Source organism: Artemia franciscana, chromosome 9 (assembly GCF_032884065.1).
Source record: "Artemia franciscana chromosome 9, ASM3288406v1, whole genome shotgun sequence".
Classification (NCBI taxonomy): Eukaryota; Metazoa; Arthropoda; class Branchiopoda; order Anostraca; family Artemiidae; genus Artemia; species Artemia franciscana.
Window position 1 is genome coordinate 48868980 of NC_088871.1, and position 18273 is coordinate 48887252.

The following is an 18273-nucleotide window of genomic DNA, read 5'->3' on the forward strand; positions in this document are numbered from 1 at the left end:
CCTTTTGTATTATGTTTCTTGGTATTCAAAGTCTGGAATGGCCAAATATCTGACCCGGTAAAAATTAATAAGGGAGTTCGACAAGGTGCTGTATTGTCTCCTAGTATATTTAATGTGTGCTTGCATCGTGCCTGCGTCCCCTTAAAAGTTCTGTTTTTTACGGTAATATTGGTTTGCCTTCTGCTGCATATGCAGACGACGTTCTACTTGTTGCCCGGACTCGCTGTGGATTGCTTTCCAATTTTACTATATTAACCAGTGAACTATCTAAGATTGTATTTTCAGTTAATGCGTCTAAATACGAGTTTATTTGTTTTAATAGCCTTTATGTGGTCGCTCCACTCGTTGCTGGGACTGCAGTTCTACCTTGTTCTTCTTTAGTTAGCTTGCTTGGTCTGTGTTTCGACCCAATACTTTCCGCTACCTGTTCATCCCTAGTGAACCAAGCCGTGAAAAAGCTACGAGTCGCTTACGAAAAAATATCCCCAAATAAAAACCGTTACAACCGCAAAGGTTCGTGCATGATTTATAACGCTTATTGCGCCCCTGTGCTCTTGTTTCTATCAGGCATAGCTCATTTGTCAAACAGTTCGTGGCAACGAACTGTAGTAAGGAGTGACCCGGCTCAATTGTAACCAAAACTCTAAGAAACGGAAGATACCAATAGTTATATCGAAAGAATCGCATTTTAATGGTGATTTTAAATATATAAGTTTCATCAGATTTGGTCTTACCCATCAAAATTTACAAGCCTGAGAAAATTTTCCTTACTTTAGAAAATAGGAGGAAAAGCCCCTTAAAAGTCATAGATTCTTAACGAAAATCGCACCCTCAGATTCAGCGTATCAGAGAAACCCATAGTACAAGTTTCATGCTCCTATCTACAAAAATGTGGAATTTTTTTTTGCCGCAAGACAGATCACGGATGCATGTTTATTCGTCTGTTCTTTTGTTTGTTTTTTTCCCAGGGGTGATCGTATCGACCCAATGGTCCTAGAATCTCGCAAGAGGGCTCATTTTGACGGAAACTAAAAGTTCTAGTGCCCTTTTTAAGTGACCAAAAAATTGGAGGGCACCTAGCCCCCCTCCCACGCTCATTTTTTCCCAAAGTCACAGTATCAAAATTCTGAGGTAGCCATTATACTCAGCCTAGTCAAAAAACTTAAAATCTATGTCTTTGGAGACGTCCCCAACAATCGCCGTGGGAGGGGGCGCAAGTTAAAAACTTTGACAAGTGTTTACACATAGTAATGGTTATTGGGAAGTGTACAGACACTTTTAGGGGGACTGTTTTGGTTGGAGGGGGAGGGGTTTATGCGGGGGGAACTTTCCATGGAGTAATTTGTCATGGGGGAAGAGAATTTTCATAACGGGGGCTCAGGATTTTTTAGCATTTTTTTAAAGAGCAATGAAAAAGCAAATATAAAAAAGTTTCTTCAACTGAAAGTAAGGAGCAGAATTAAAACTTAAAACGAACAGAAATTATTAAACATATGAGGATTCACTTCCTCTTAATACCTCGCTCTTTACGCTAAACCAGTTTTATTAATTTCAACTATTTATTCTACGGCCTTTGTGATTCAGGGGTCATTCTTGAGGAATTTGGACAAAATTTAAGCATTAGTGTAAAGAGCGAGGTATTGACGAGGGGGTGAACCCTTTCATATACGTAATAAAAATATACGAATTTAGAAGTTTGTTACGTAGATTAATTCGTAAGTTACGTAAACTTTTACTAATAAAAACGTTCGTAAAATTAAAAGTTCTAGTTGCCTTTTTAGGTAACCAAAAAATTGGAGGATAACTAGGCCTACTCCCCCGCTCCTCTTTTTTCTCAAAATCGTCCGATCAACACTATGAGAAAGTCATTTAGACAAAAATAAATTAATATGAAAATTTCGTTTTAATTATTCATGTGCGGAGAGCCAAAATCAAAACATACGTTAATGCAAAAACGCTCAGAAGTTAAATAAAAACAACAAGTTTTTCTAATTGAAAGTAAGGAGCCACTTTAAAACTTAAAAAGAACAGAAATTACTCCGTATATGAAAGGGCTTGTTCCCTCCTTAACGCTCCGTTCTCTAAGCTAAAGTTTTCTACTGTTTTAAATAGTAGAGTTGAGAGAAAGAGTCAAACTTTAGCATAAAGATCAGGGCATTGAGGAGGGAACAACCCCTTTCATATACGGAGTAATTTCTGTTCGTTTTAAGTTTTAAAGTCGCTCGTTACTTTCGGTTAGAAAAACTTGTTCTTTTTATTTAATTTCGTAAGAAGGATCGTCACACTGTACGTACGGCTTATTTCAGATATTGCAAATTCCTCCTCCGGCTTCCTAGATGGCACCGAAACAGAAAAGTCTTTGCTCGATTTGGTTTAATAAGTGCACCTTCTCGGATTCTGTGTTCCAGTAATGATTTGTGTAAAAAGACTATCAATTTTATTCACTTTTATGACCCTCTCCAGCCTTTGTTCCATATTGATACTGATAAATTAGTTCATGTTGTCTATGTTAGTTTGAATTTTTTTTCGCTGTTTATCGTTTTTGTTTTTGGTTATTTATAGTACTCCGTACTTTGTGTTTTTTATACTTTTACGGGTAAAAAGTTCATTTATTCATTCATTCATTCATATGGTTCTGAAGCATTGGCGCTCCGAAAAGTGGACGAAAATTCACTAAGTGTTTTCCAGAGATATTGCCTACGGATGGTTCTGGGTACCCGGCTGACTGACCGTATTTCAAGCTGTAGGTTTTACGAAAAATATAGTTCAGTCCTGCTTTTTAGGGCTATAATGAAAGAAAGGTTGAGATGGCTAGGCCACGTTCTGTGGAGGAAGGATGAAGGATTGCAGAAAATTGACATTTTTGGCTTACTGTCTGGGGCTGCACGGAGAGCAGGTCGTCCTCGTCTGGGTTGGGAGTTGGGAGTAGTAGTAGTAGTAGTAGTAGTAGTAGTAGTAGTAGTAGTACTAGTAGTAGTAAAAGTAGCTCCATTTTGGCTAAGAAAATTCCTGTATACAGGCCACCGACATGCAATCTGAATGCCCAGCAGCAATTTGCGTGTTGCTTTGCTGTCTTAAGCTCAACAGACTTACATCATCTAAATTTTTCTTTGCCAATCTTTACACTCCTAGAAGGGACTGCTGTTGCTTCAGCCACTTTCATGGCAAGAACCATCTTATGGTAATAAGTGTGCTGATCAATCATGGCAGATGCTTCAGGAGGACTTGAGCATAGTAAGTGGAATGGCACTTTGATGCAAGAAAGAATAGAGGAGACATAAAGCCATATACAAACCAGCATTGCATTTATTCTATTTCTTCTTCTGTGCCCACCTTGTTGTCTTTTCAATATTAATGGCTCTAGAAGAAACAATAGTCCCAGAAGATCATTAATTGGGTCATCTGTGATGAAGATATAAGGAATGGATCTACACAACAGAACGTGGTAAATAGTGAATTTGTGTCTACTAGAATGATTATATATACAATCCAAAGATTTTGGCCAAATTTGAAAGGAAGCGGGTAGGCAATTTAAAAATGTCAGAGTGGATATTGTCTTTTGCTGGATCGAAGTTGAAGTCACAGGCCATAACCCATTTTCACCTACTATGCTAAAGACATTCCAGATGCCCCCGAAGTACATAAGACGTTTTAGAATACTTTGGCAGCGAGATAGCATTATTATAATTAGTAGGTAGTTTTTTATTAATTTTTTTTTTTGGTGATTTACCACGCGCTTAAGTATGCCATTAGGCATTTGCGCTGTTTGTTTATATGGTTTAATTCTTGTTGTAAATAAACATGTATCTATCTATCTATCATGTAGGCATATGTACATTTATTAACTCAGTACCAACAGACAACAAGTTACTGGTTTTAATTGAAAATTTGCTAAATTTTCTTTCCTTTTATATGTTGCAAGGCCTCCAGATAGACGCCCTTCCACCAACCTAGCAGGTTGTATGTACAGGTCGTACGATTTCGATCAATTTAAGAAATTTGTGTTCAATTCAAAAAGCATATGTTCCTGAATGAGAAGCACATTCTACAGTTAAAGGAGATTCACCAGCCTTTTCTTTAGTGTAGCACCTGTTAATATTTAGGCTGAGAGCTTTTTCAGAACTATTCATAAGTAAATTCTTCTCAAAATTTCTTTTAGTTTCTGACACTTTAGGCTAAGACAGACATGTGGTTCATTGTGTGAAATACATTTAGATTCTGCATTAAATGGCAAGTCCTTGCAACTGGTATGAGGTCCAGAACCTATAGCGCATTTGGGATCACTTCTACAGCTTTCAATAAGGTGGTTGAAGCTTTGGCACCTAAAACACGTTCGTCAGGCCTGCTTATACTGGGCCACTCTGAAAAAATCATATCCCACTTTAACCATGCTAGAAACTACCAAGTTCAAAGACTGCCTGTTCTTGAATGTCAATTTGACAGTTTAGGTTCGGCCAAAGCACAAATCTCCCTCTATGAGGTTCGGGTTGTGTACTGTCCGGAAACTTGTACTGATGTCCTTAGAAAGACCTTGTATAGCGCCAAATTGTTTTTCTTCTCTAGGTATATATTTGATCTTGTTTGGGCTACAATTCGATAATTTTGTAGAGAGACCGGTAGGGACCTCCTTGCAAAAAGCCTTAGCTTTAACAATCTCACTAAATTTGACTTGTAGTTTGTTATTTCTTAACTTCTTCAGCCCTTTTATCCCATTTTCGGATTGCAGTTGACTAAATGTCTGCTGTCCGGACAAAGGTTCAATGCAAATAGCGTCTTCTATGATGACAGAACAAGTTGGAGTCTCTCTTGTTTTAGGTATAGCAATAACTGTTGACGGAGAAGCTGCCAGGTTGACACCTATAATGTACTGTCTTATCACCGACATTGAGCTTTTGAGACGCCAAATTTCTCCTTGTAAATTTGTTTCAGAAATTTGCGAGACTTTCAAAGGGTGTGAGATTACAAAGGTTGAAAGTTGAATGTTTTCCTGTCATAATCGACTAGAATTTCCAATATTTCTGAAATTGCTAACTCTTTTGTTCAGCTTAATGTAGCTTCAGATACTCGTGCAAGGAATGTTAGTTCAAGGAGTTCCATTTTTGCCTCGCGTAATGCAGCTAGCTAAAACAGTCGAATATCTTCGACAGCAAAAGCTAAATCCAGCATTCTGTTTGACTGGAGGAAATCCAATATAGTGTTTAGATGAAGAACCATTAGACTAAAGGATATAGGACAAATGGCATCAAAAGACCCGACAAAGGTAAAATTTAAACGAAAAGGGAAAATTTTGCATCGTAGATGATTCTTGGGCAAATAATGAGAGTGAATGAGATACGGTGTAACGCCGAATTGTAATGAAATATAGAATGCCGTAGATGAATATTAATCAAATACTGATATTTGCTCAAAGACCGTTAACACAATCTATGGGAAGTGCCGGTACCCAAAACGCCTTCCCCCAGAAGTTTAAGGATCAACGTCCAGCTAGTACCGATACATCTCTTGTGTTTGTTCTCGCTCTCTTCTGCACAGTTTGTCACTGAATTAGCAACAAATTGGGTGAAATTTGGCTAATAAACTGTTTTCTAAAATTCGAACTAAGAATTGTTGAAGATAAATAAAAATGTCTTACCTGTTGGGGCTATCGTACTATTACATCCAATAAAGCTATCCATGATTAGGCCAAAACAATAAGGTCACTTTATATTTAATCTGTAGCGGAGTTTTGTAAAACTTTTGTGATCATACAAGGTCACTGAATTTATTAAAGTTCAGGGCACTGAATTAACACGATTTCAAAGCAGGCTTTAAAATTCAATAAATCTAAAAAGGGGTTATCACTCTGGAAACTAAACGAAGGTATTATGTTAAAAGGCCCATGTGAAATCTATATGAGATAATATTAATGTTTGAATGAGAGAATCATAGACATTGTCACTACGACCCACTCTGGATCCGTTTCAGAGGTGAGGAGGGCTAATTTCTTCGTTGAATGTTTATCATAAGGACTTCTTATGAAACCTTTGAAACAGGCCAGTAAATGTACTTTCGAAGCTTTGGGTATCCCTCTATCTCCTCAAAATAAGGTCCAGTGGACCTTTCATAGTAGCTTGTATTAAACTATATAAAAAAAATTAGCCAGCCTTTTGTGTAACCAAATAAACTGTCTCTAGTAAACCCTCACTTTGTATAAACTGGATATGATTTTAGGAACAAATGCTATACCAAGTGGTAATAAGTCTTTCGAAAAATGAAGGTTATAAAATTAGCTTTGCAACTGCTTTGAGAAGATTGAATGTGTCAAAACTGTTGCTCAAAAGCATTCTGGTCTTAATTAGGCCCAGGTTGTTTTTTTCCGTCATAAGACGGAATATGTCGACACCGTACGACCTTATGTTATCTCTTTTGCTTAAAAAGGACATTGATCTTAAAATATTCGCTAGAATGAACCTTTCCTGATAAAACGCTGCGTAACGAGGAGGGTTTTAGCAAAGAGGTTGTCACCGTCATAAATATGATAATTTCTGTTCTTTTTAATTTTTGACGAAGCTCTGTACTTTTGTTTGAAAATACTCATGCTTTTTATTCAATTGTCTAATATATACAAAATAAAATGCAAGGCCGTCTTGCATCATTAAGGAGCTGCCACAACCTAACCGTGCCCTGGCTTCTTCAAACCATATTTTACGTTAAGATTTAAATTTTGTATTACAGCTTTGAACAAAAGAATTTTTTCTATGAAAATTGCCTTTAACACCTTTCCTTTTGAAGGGGGAATCAACAAAGAGTATGTTATTTTAAGTCGTAATCTCTGGATTTTGGAGATGGAATATTCATTAAACAAATTGTACTTCTAGAAGATGACCCTCCTCCTTTTTGCAGGTATACATTTAAATGTAACCTTTTATTCTTCATTAAAAATATTTATAAAATAAGTGGTGAAGTACTCTCCCCTATCATCTATGTCTTACCTTTAGTATGAGTAAATTCTTGAAAATAATAGGATGGTAGGGGGTAAATCCCCACACTATTTTAATCTTATGTGCTTCTTGTGCAAAAGCAACAAAACATTTTGGCGTCAAAAATGCACTTCGATTTTCCAGATACCCTCTCCCCTATGAAGAGCATTTACTGATTGCCACGCCCTCCTCCGATAGCTGGTACGCATTTATATAGTATTGGAAAAGGTAAATAGCAATACTGCATACATGTTCATTTAGTACGAGTATGGTCCGCATTCATGTTTAGGGACGAATATGCAGAATTTTGTCTAAAACTGGAGTGCTGTTTATGTTACATTCCAATAAGTCAAAGCCAATTTGCTATCTCAGAATCTTTGCTTAATAGCTTTTCGGCCCAATTCATGCTAAAATTTACGTTTTTCTTCACAAATATCAGGCATCGGTAGATGTATATAGTACGATCTGATACTTTTAGGCTATGTTTATTTCAGCAACTTTAGATTGACTCTTTAACTAAAAATTATGTCTCACGATATTTCAGCCCAGTTTAGGTTAAACTTTTCCTTTGAGGAACAAAATGGCTGAAATCAAGACTTCCTTGGCGTGTTCTCTCTTATTACTTAAAGAAGGCACCAGAAAACTTAATTTCCGTTTTGATAGTTCCTCTTCTAAGATTTTATCACAGCTGGTATGATGAAGATTATCTCTGGGAAAAAGAAACAAATAACACACAACATTCGTGATCGCTTTATCAGACATAAGGGTTTTGAGGGATACTAAATTTGATGGTTTAACTTTCTTAAAATTCACACTCATTCTAAAGTGCATTTAACTCTTAAAATTTTTCTAAAATTATACAAACTACTACTAATAATAATAATAACTCACCGCAGCATCAAGCCACAAGAGGCCAACATAGCTACGTATGCTCCTCCTCTAACCCAATCTATTCAAGGCCTTCCTCTTTACACCCTTCCAGAAAGTTCCTATTTCCGTTAAATTCTTATTTATGGAATCCTCCCACCCCAGACGAGAACGACCTGCCTTCCATTTAGCCTCAGACGAATGGCAAAAAAGAACAATCTTCAGCAATCTGTCATCCTTCATCCGCAGAACGTGGCCTAGCCATCTCAACCTTTCTTTAATTATAGCCCTAGAAAGCGAGATTGAACCACATTTTTCGTACAATCTACTGTTTGAAATACGGTTAGTCAGCCGGGTACCCAGAACAATCCGTAGGCAATTTCTCTGGAAAACGTCTAGTAAATTTTCATCCGCTTTTCGGAGCGCCCATGCTTCAGAGCCATATTCGACCACTGTCATCACTGTAGCTTCCAATATTCTAATCTTGGTTTTCAGACTTATCTTCCTATTCTTCCAAACTTTTTTAACTGTGAAAAAACACCCTGAGCCTTGGCTATTTTACTTTTAACATCTTCACTGCTCCCACCGTCTTTACTAATAATGCTGCCAAGGTAAGCGAAAGTGCCCACCTGATCAATCTTTTCGTTACCCAGCGTCACCTTTTCGTCTTCACTTATTCCTAGCCTTAGTGACTTAGTCTTCTTAACATTAAGTTTCAAATGTAGTCTAGCACCCAGAACTCGCGAAACCTCTAAAAATTCATTCATTTTGCTTACACTTTCGTCTAATATGCCTGAATCATCTGCATAGTCTAAGTCCAGGAGAGTTTTTCCTCCCCATTTGATTCCGTGGTCTCCAATTGCCTTTCCTCTGCTCCTTAAGACAAAGTCCATCAGAATGATCCATATAAAGGGGATAGAACACAGCCCTGCTTAACTCCTGATTTAATACAAAATCAACTGCTAACCTCATTTCCTACCTTAACTGCAGCAGTATTATCCTCGTTCACGGCACTAATCACTTTAATGTATTTGTCTGGTATACCATATAAGGATAGGACCTTTGCTAAAGCTCTTCTACCAAAGAGTATTGCAATTAAATTTATTATACAAATTTAAACTCTGTGTATTTGGAATCACAATAAAAAGAAGATCATTTTGGTATGTACATTGTTGTCAAAATTTTATTTCAATAGTTTTGGTTACATTTAGAAAGAGTTGTTCTTCACTTACGCTTTATTACCTCAAAGCGTATGAAGGAATATCATACTTTTTTTTTTTTTTTTTTTTTTTTTTTTTTTTTTTTTTTTTGTTAGATAGCGCTGTTGCGCTAGCACAGCTGCAGAGCCCATCTACCAAGTTTAGCTCAATAGTGCCCAATATATGTGTGCTGGTTCGTCAATGGTGTCACCAGTTAAAGCAGTGACTATCCTGACAGTTTTCTGTGCCATCAATATGCAAATTAAGTACAGGAAAGATACTTTATTTGACCTTTCTTCACCCCTGTATACGGTGGCGCCATCTACTTTTCGAACTTGGTGACTTTTAATCTTCTGATGAAGCCACCAGATGCTGCTACCCCCTTTTTTTAGATGTCAGCACTGTTCACAGTAGAGCTACTTCTACGCATGAACCGCCACGCAAGTCGAGTGATATTTTCTTCTGTTTTTTTGTGTTAGTTTGTTATTTAGCATAGTGAAGCAACGCAAATTAGCTGTTAGCTACGATGTTGTTTAAATAAACCTATCTCTCTCTCTCTCTCTCTCTCATACCATAAGATCTTAAAACAAAACAAAAGCCTTACCTCGATGAGGTCATTATGTGGACGCTCAAACCTCCAAATGCTGCCATTGCAACACAAACGGGCATTATCCATGAAAAAACTCCAAGTAACTTGTCACCAAAGGTCTAAAAAGTAAAAAAAAAAATACAATATTACCACACCACTTAAATTATGCATCAGAGTTATATGAGTGGAATCCAACAATGACGGTGGCCAAGTTTTGTTCTGAGGTGGGGATCTGACACACTGGTGTCAGAGGTGTCATTAGCTCTTGAAACTTGGTGCTCGGAAGGACGGAGGAGGATTAATTAGACATTTTCCAAAGGAATTGTCTATGGACTGTCTTGGGTGCCGGTCTGACTGACCGTATTTCCGACAGCAAATCGCACGATGAATGCGGTTCTACCCTGCTTTTTAGGGCTATAATGAGAGAAAGGTCGAGATGGCTAGTAAATGTTTTTCGGATGAAGGATGACATATTGCCACAGATCATCCTGTTTGGCCAAATATCTAGGGTCAAACGAAAAGCAGGTCTTCACCCAATTGCATGGGAGGAGGTCGTAAGGAAAAATTTAAAAGAAATTAGAACTTATTACAGTGAGTTGTTAGTGGTAGTTGTAGTAGTTTCTTTTTCAGATTTTATGCCCCACTTTAGCCACATATTTACCTCTTTTATGACTTAGGTAAAATCTAAATGAATTTGTTCCCGCACAAAAAGGTCTGTTATTGTCCTTTATCGTAATATTTGCTATGCAACGGACGGCCTTCTTGATACAACTTTTTTATAACCCTATGTTTCGTTATCTTTTCATGTTTATCTTTACTTTGAGAAGTTCTTTGTTTACTAGTTAAAAAAAAAGTTTCCTACTAAAATTATTTTTCAAAGAAAAGCAATTTTTAAAACCTAAAACGAGCACAAATGAAATCTAAGAAGAAATAGAAAATTGAATAGTCAACTCAAAGTTCAAAGGAGCACAAATTATCACTAATATGAGTGGGGCTACTGTCTCCTGAAACCTTTGTTACTGTCTTCTTAAACCTTAAACCTTTCTTATGGTTTAAGTAAATTACAAGTAAATACAAAGAACAAAAATATAAGTAAAAATATGTTTTTTTTAGTCTTATAAGCTATGCAAAGGACACCCTTCCCGATACAACTTTTGTTTAACCCTTCATTTCATTACCGTTTCATGCTTATTTCTAAATTGGGAAGATTTTGTTTGCCAGCTTTAAAAGAGTTTTCCAAGAGTTTTTGGCTTCTATGTACTTTCCCCCGGCCATGACAAAAATGCCTTAGAAACGACGGAGAGGGTTCACTCGATTGGAGATTGAAACTTCTAGCGTCCTTTTTAAGAGTAAACAGTGATTAGGTGGAAATCAAACCCTGAATCACTGGAAGGACTGGTCAACTAAAGGAATTTAGTTGAAACTTTCTGGCACTATTGGGAGTATGAGCTAAATCAAGTGACACTATACACTTACAAGTGGTCAAAAGGGCAGACCCGTAATATCCCAGAACAGTTAAGGTATTTGGTTGAAACTTTCTTTGAAATTTGAGTGGGATGTTGAACTAAATGAAAAGATACTATAGGCATCCAGGTGGTCAAAAAGAACTTATATGCAATCTACAATACCCCAAGAATGGCTAAGTAAGTCCAGGCAATGTTTTTAGGGGTGTTGGAATAAATAGAAAAACACTATGTGCATCCAGGTTGTCAAAACGGGCGTATCTGCGTACGCTAGGATAGGCTATGGGTATTTAGTTGCAAGTTCCAAGTAATGTTGAAGGGAGTGTTGACCAAAACCAAAAGACATTAGGTGTATACAGGTTTATCAAAAAGGCATATTTGTAATATCTCAGGAACATATAAAAGTATAAGCTGAAACGTTCAGGATATATTGTGGGAAACATTAAAACAAATTAAAATAAATAACGTAAATCATCCTATTTCAGCATCACCTCAAAATTCCCTGAGAAGAATCAAACGGTGACCATTAGAAGGGTTAATTTCAAATGGTTTTCGGTTTAATGAAGGTATTTACTTTTTTGAAAATTTCTTTTATGAAAAACGTTTATTTTAATTAATTAAGGGAAATGATCAGGAGATGTTTGTATAGGTGGAGGGGTACCTGGCTTCAAAGAAAAGTGTTTTTTGGTCAAATTTCCCTACTCTCCATAAGTCTCTAGATAAATATAGAAAAACGTTCGGAAGGGACCGTGAGAGGAGGGAGGTGTAAAAATACATCTCCAATCTTTCTTCATTATAGAGATTTTTTTAGAATCACCCCTCATACTCCACTCCACTCTTATTGCGGAAAATATTTTTTTTGTAACATCAGAGATTACGTTAATGTGCTTACAGACACAAGTTGAGGGGATTTTGGGGCGTTACAAGGACCACTAGCAAATTTCCTAGGCAAGAATGTAGGCAATCGGAACCAGATGTTTGTTTTTACTGAAATAAAAATGGGAATCTTTATCATGTTCGTCCTGTTTGTATACATTTTTTAGTTGTCTTCTTGTTTCAGAGGGGATACTGACTCCTCTCCCCCTACTTGGGTTGGTGGAAAAGCTCTCTATAAAATTTTTTTTGGAGAAATTCACCTTAGAAACCATAGGACGATAATCTTATAGTCCGTATTTGATATTTCGGACTACCCCCTCCCCCTTCCCTTCCTAATTAATGTTGAAATAATGTACTTTTTTCAGGAATGTTTATTATTCCTGAATCGATTTTATACAAATGTTTAAGCTTGAATGTAAGAAAAAGGGTTGAATGAGGGTGTAATACCCTCCTTAACAGAGCCTTTGATTAAACAGTTCATAGTATCAAATAGTAAATGAAGCCCAACCCACATCAATAGAAACCAAAACTATAAAAAAATGAATTTTTGATTAAAGTATATACACCAACAATATATACTATTTGCGCTGATTTTAAAATGGAAATTAAATTTAAAAAAAAAACTAATTTTTTTAGCTGAAAGTAAGGAGCGACATTAAAACTTAAAACGAACAGAAATTACTCCGTATATGAAATGGGTTGTCCCCTCCACAATCCCTCGCTCTTTACGCTAAAGCTTTTAATTGCTTTAAAAAGTAGAATTGTGGCAAAAAGTCAAACTTTAGCGTAAAGAGCGAGGGATTGTGGAGGGGACTACCCATTTCATATACGGAGTAATTTCTGTTCGTTTTAAGGTTTAATGTCGCTCCTTACTTTCAGCTAAAAAAATTAGTTTTTTTTTATTTAATTTCTGAACGTTTTTGAATTAATGCATGTTTGGTTTTGGCTCTCCGGACATAAATTATTAAAATGAAATTGTATATTAATTCTTTTTTTGGCTAAATGGCTTTCTCTTAGTTTTGATCAGACGATTTTGAGAAATAAGGGGTGGAGAAGGAGGCCTAGTTGCCCTCCAATTTTTCGGTTACTTAAAAAGGCAAGTAGAACTTTTAATTTTTAACGAACGTTTTTATTAGTAAAAAATATACGTAACTTAAGAATTAACTTACGTAACAAACTTTCATAACCTTATATTTTTATTATGTATACGAGGGGGTTTGTACCCTAGTTAATACCTCCCTCTTTACACTAAATCGTAAGTTTTGTCCCAATTCTTTAAGAATGACCCCTGAATCAGAAAGGCCGTAGAATAAATAGTTGAAATTACTAAAAATACTTTAGCATAAAGAGCAAGGTATTTATCTCCTCCTAAATACCTCGCTCTCTATTCTAAAGTATTTTTAGAACCCCTCATATGCGTAATAATCTCTGTTCGTTTTAAGTTTCAATGCTACTTCTTCCTTTCATTTGAAAAAACGTTTTCATGTTTTTTTTTCATTGTTTTCTTATAGTAATACTAGAGAATCCTGCGCCCTTTTCATTGAATTTTTCTTCCCCCATGACAGATTCCTCCAAAGAAAGATCCTCCAACATAGCCCCCTCTCCTCAGCCCCACCCCCAAACAAAATAAAATCCCCCTGAAAACGTCTGTACACTTCCCAATAACCATTACTATATGTAAACACTGGTCAAAGTTTGTAACTTGCAGCCCCTCCCCCAGGGATTGTGGGGGATTAAGTCATCCCCAAAGACATAGTTATTATGGTTTTTGACTATGTTGAACAAAATGGCTATCAAAAAATTTTGATCCGTTGACTTTGGGAAAAAGATGAGCGTGGGAGGGGGCCTAGATGCCCTCCAATTTTCTTGGTCACTATAAAAGGGCACTAGAACTTCTCATTTCCGTTAGAATGAGCCTTCTTACGACATTCTAGGACCACTTGGTCGATACGATGACCCCTGGGGAAAAAAAAAACAAACAAATAAACACGCACCCGTGATTTGTCTTCTGGCAAAAAATACAAAATTCCACATTTTTGTAGATAGGAGCTTGAAACTTCTACAATTGGGTTCGCTGATACGCTGAATCTGATGGTGTCGATCCTACGACTTTTAGGGGGTGTTTCCCCTATTTTCTAAAATAAGGCAAATTTTGTCAGGCTCGTAACTTTTGATGGGTAAGACTAAACTTGATGAAACTTATATATTTAAAATCAGCATTAAAATGCGATTCTTTTGATGTAGCTATTGATATCAAAATTCAATTTTTTAGAGTTTTGGTTACTATTGAGCCGGGTCGCTCCTTACTACAGTTCGTTACCACGAACTGTTTGAAATGTTCTAATTTAAAGTTGCTAATAAAAATCTTGTAACACATGGAGATTTTTGAAAATATAGAAATTGGAATTGTGCTCCCCAAGAAAAGATTCGTCATGACCACTCATAGTCTGTAGTTCCAAATTACTAGAAGGTGGTTCATTCAAAGGAGTGTTTAAAGATCTAGTACTCTTTTTAGGTAATAAAAAAAAATTCAACTGAAAGTAAGGAGCATTGAAATTTAAAACAAACAGAAATTATTATGTATTTAAGGGGGGTTACCCCCTCCTCAACACCTCACTCTTCACGCTAAAGCACTTTAAAAAGTTAATTATTGCTCTAATTAAACGACTCTTGTGTTTCAGGAGTAGTTTTCAAAGATTTGGGACACAATTTAAACTTTAGCGTAAAATTTGAGGTGTTGAGGAGGGGGAAAGCCCCTCATATATGCAATAATTTCTATTCGTTTTAAGTGTTAATGTTGCTCCTTACTTTCGGTTGAAAAATCATTTTTGATTGTTTTCTAAATACCGTAAGGATATCTGGCTCCACCTTCATGGAAAATCTCCCTACCCACAGATATATCCTCTGGATTATTAAATCATTGTGAAAATTTGCCCCAGACAATTACCATTAAAATTTCCATGCGTAAAACTGAACTGGTAAAGAGAAAGCAATACATATAAAGAAATTTCGCATAGGAATTCTGGCAAATTCCCACAATGTAAAATTTCTTTTGAACAGTTCATTCCCTGTAAACTTCCTTCTTCATAAGAAAATTTCACATTGCAAAATCCCCCCAGAAAATTCCTCCTCCCCTCCCCACCCGAAAAATTTATGCAAACATGCATCCATGATCTTTCTTCTGTCAAAAATTACGAATTCCACATTTTTAGAGATAGGAACTTGAAACTTCTACAGTAGGGCTCTTTGATGCTCTGAATCTGATGACGTCATTTTTATTAATTGTCTATGAGTTCTAGGGGGTCTTTCCCGCTTTTTCGAAAATCAGACAAATTTTCTCATGCTCGTAGTTTTTGATGGGCAAGACTGAACTTAAAAAATCGTATATATTTTAAGTCAGCATAATAAACCAATTCTATTGATATATATATTGGTATCAAAGTTCCGGTTTTTAGAGTTTTGGTTACTATTGTGCCGGTCCGATCCTTACTCTCGTTGGTTACCACGAACTGTTTGATAAACAGGCCACGCCAAAGGAAACCGCTGCGTTCGAGCATTATGGACCATATAATAGTAATTTTACCCCAAACAGTGCCCAAATTTTATCGTTCGGAGGTTCTTATTGTTGTTGAAAGGGTATTTATATAGCCACCTAGTCAGAAAGGTCATAATTGTCTGCAAAATACGATTCGTCCCTGAACAGCCCCATTAAATGAACCGTTATTATAGACGTTTATCCAATAAAACTAACTCCCTGAACTTTATCCTAAGGTTTGACTTTTGTCCCCAGTGTTTTAACAACGACTGCTTTTGAAACAAGGGCAATTGAAATGGACAAAGAGTATTTTTCAGTCTCTCAAGAATGAAAGAACTTATTATAGTTCATCTGCTTTAAACAATACAATTTTCGGTTCAAATGGTTTAAAAGGCAATGGGTTAAACCTTTGCTGCACTTGTAAATACTTTTAGCATAGCTTTATAAAACTTCTAGTGTAAGGTTTGGAAGGTTCAGGAGGAGCAACCACTCTCATACAACGAATAGAATCAAGTCGTTCGAGTTTTATTGTCGCTCTTTACTTTCGCTTGAAAAAGTACTGTTTCGACAAGCAAATAGTATATCCTCAAATTTGTATTGTTTTTTCTATGGTCCTCAATAGGTTTCTTTGTTATTATGTATTTTAGTTGTCATTCCTATTAAATCTTTTTCTCTTAAAGACGAGAAAATCTTTCCAATATCTGACGTAACTTAATTTGTTTACCATCTCATTTTCCATTCCTTTATTCTCTGTTTTTGCATTATAATGTTTAACGCAAGCTAAAAAAGAATGTATTCATTCATGCATATTACATTAGGTGACTCTGGAAATCTGTCAAAAATATGCCTTACTTTGGGATGAAAAATGTGCCTTCCCCCTCTCTAGACGCTTAATATACCTCATTAGAAATGCTTAAAACTAAGGGGTTATGCACTGGATAGCTTTTAGTACAATAGAGGCACTAATACGAGGACAGAGGATTGGAGGCACGGGGTGCAGAATCACAATGCATTGATGACAAACTTTAGAGGCACTGGAGGTAGATAAGAAGCCAATGAGAGAGGCAAAAAGTTATATACACTAGGGAGGTACAGTGTATAGCCCCTCAGCTAGAACGATGAAACAAGGAAGTGCTTCTCCCTCTTAACATAGATGTTCCATAAAGAAGTTGTAGAAACTTGTCAAGCACAACTTAGAATGACTTGTACAAGCGAACTTTTAAAAGATTGATGGTTAGTTCTAACAAACTTAATTGTTAAATTACTCAGTAAAGCAATTGTAACAAACATACATGTCTTTTTACTGCAGATGAAAGGTTAGCTTCTGATTCAAAGAGGTCCGATAATTTTGAGAGAGAAACTCCAATCAATGAAAAACTGCCTACGTCGCAAATGTTCGTTCAGAAATTGTAAATATACAGTTTATTATCCAAATTTCTTTGGAAGCTTCTAAGCGCAAATGATATTCTCAATAGCTTAGTGTTGCTTATCGAAAACGGGGATTATCGATTCCCTAGGCTACAAAAAATAGTTTTTTGGGGATGCATTTTTATTGAAAAATGTCTTTTATTGTATTTTCATCTAAAAGAAAAAAAACAATAGATCTTTTCTTCCCTAGATTTGAAAAATATACTATACCCCCTACCTCTTCAAAAAATATTTCAGTTGACGCCACTGCTCTAACTTTGACCTTGGATGTTTTTGGTTTTTTTTAGAGGCTCGAAACGCTTTTTAGTGTTTTGTTGGAGTTAATTCTTTAATTTTCTTCAGATCATCTATTTCATCATTTATTTTAGACTCTTTATGGACCACTGGTATCCTTGTCCTTCCTCCTCGCTGTTCAAACACAATTCTTTCATTATGCTTTGACGTAATTTTTTTATTGTTTTACTATTTTTTTAGAAAATTTTTTGTTCATTTCTAAAATGAGGGACTTTTTTTAGACCCTTTTTAGACTGTTTAGAATGATGTTTTACAATTTAAGGTTTTGAAATTGACAAATTCTTACTCTCCGGGGATCTTCGTTGAACCCAATAAATCGAAACTAATTTTTGTGTCGACTAGTTCAAATAGACCAAATATAAAATTACCACCGCAATGGCTTCAGATGAAAGCATCTCATTTGGAGTTAATACTGCCAGGTAAGCCATATTTGCTAGAACGTAGATGGATGTCACTAAAGGCAGTGAAATGTAGATGGCTCGAGGTAGTGTTTTATACGGGTCTTTCAGTTCTTCAGTCATAAAATTTAAATAATTCCTAAAAAAACAAATTTTACTAATGGAGAGAATAAAATTTAACACATCTAATGTCTTCTATTGCTTGTACTGGTATAACAAAGTCTGTAAAAGACAAATAGCAAAAACTTCCAGAAATTCGTTTGGACGATAGCTCTATAATCGCATTAAAGGTAAATTGGCATTAAAAATGAAGATGAGAGAGAGAGAGAGAGAGAGAGAGAGAGAGAGAGAGAGAGAGAGAGAGAGAGAGAGAGAGAAAGAGAGTCAGCGCAAAAAAGGGCAGTTAAGATTATCCTGGGTTCTAGAGATATTCACTACCAAGAAGCACTTATTATACTAAACATTCAGTGGCTGGAACAAAGATTGTGTGATCTCATCATGAGGTTTGGCAAAGTATTGTTTTTAGACCCAGCCCATCGAGACATCTTTTGCCCGCCTGACAGAAGAACCAGACAGAAGTCCAAATTGATTTTTATTCGTACACGGACTAGCCGATATTATAATTCATTTGTGCCTTTTTTTACGTCTTTGTTTAACAGTGCATA

The 18273-nt window shown here is 36.2% G+C and overlaps 1 protein-coding gene across 5 annotated transcripts in view; it reads right to left on the reverse strand.

Moving 5' to 3' along the window:
* The window catches only part of LOC136031505 (large neutral amino acids transporter small subunit 2-like), a 132745-nt gene that overhangs the window by 77197 nt on the left and 37275 nt on the right, over positions 1 to 18273 (reverse strand). For all 5 annotated transcript variants that reach the window (XM_065711171.1, XM_065711168.1, XM_065711173.1 and 2 more), the window contains exons 7-8: positions 17579 to 17747; positions 9630 to 9733 (exon numbers count right to left, since the gene is read on the reverse strand). In XM_065711171.1, the coding sequence (XP_065567243.1) occupies positions 9630 to 9733; positions 17579 to 17747 (273 nt within the window). The remainder of the gene's footprint in view (positions 1 to 9629; positions 9734 to 17578; positions 17748 to 18273) is intronic.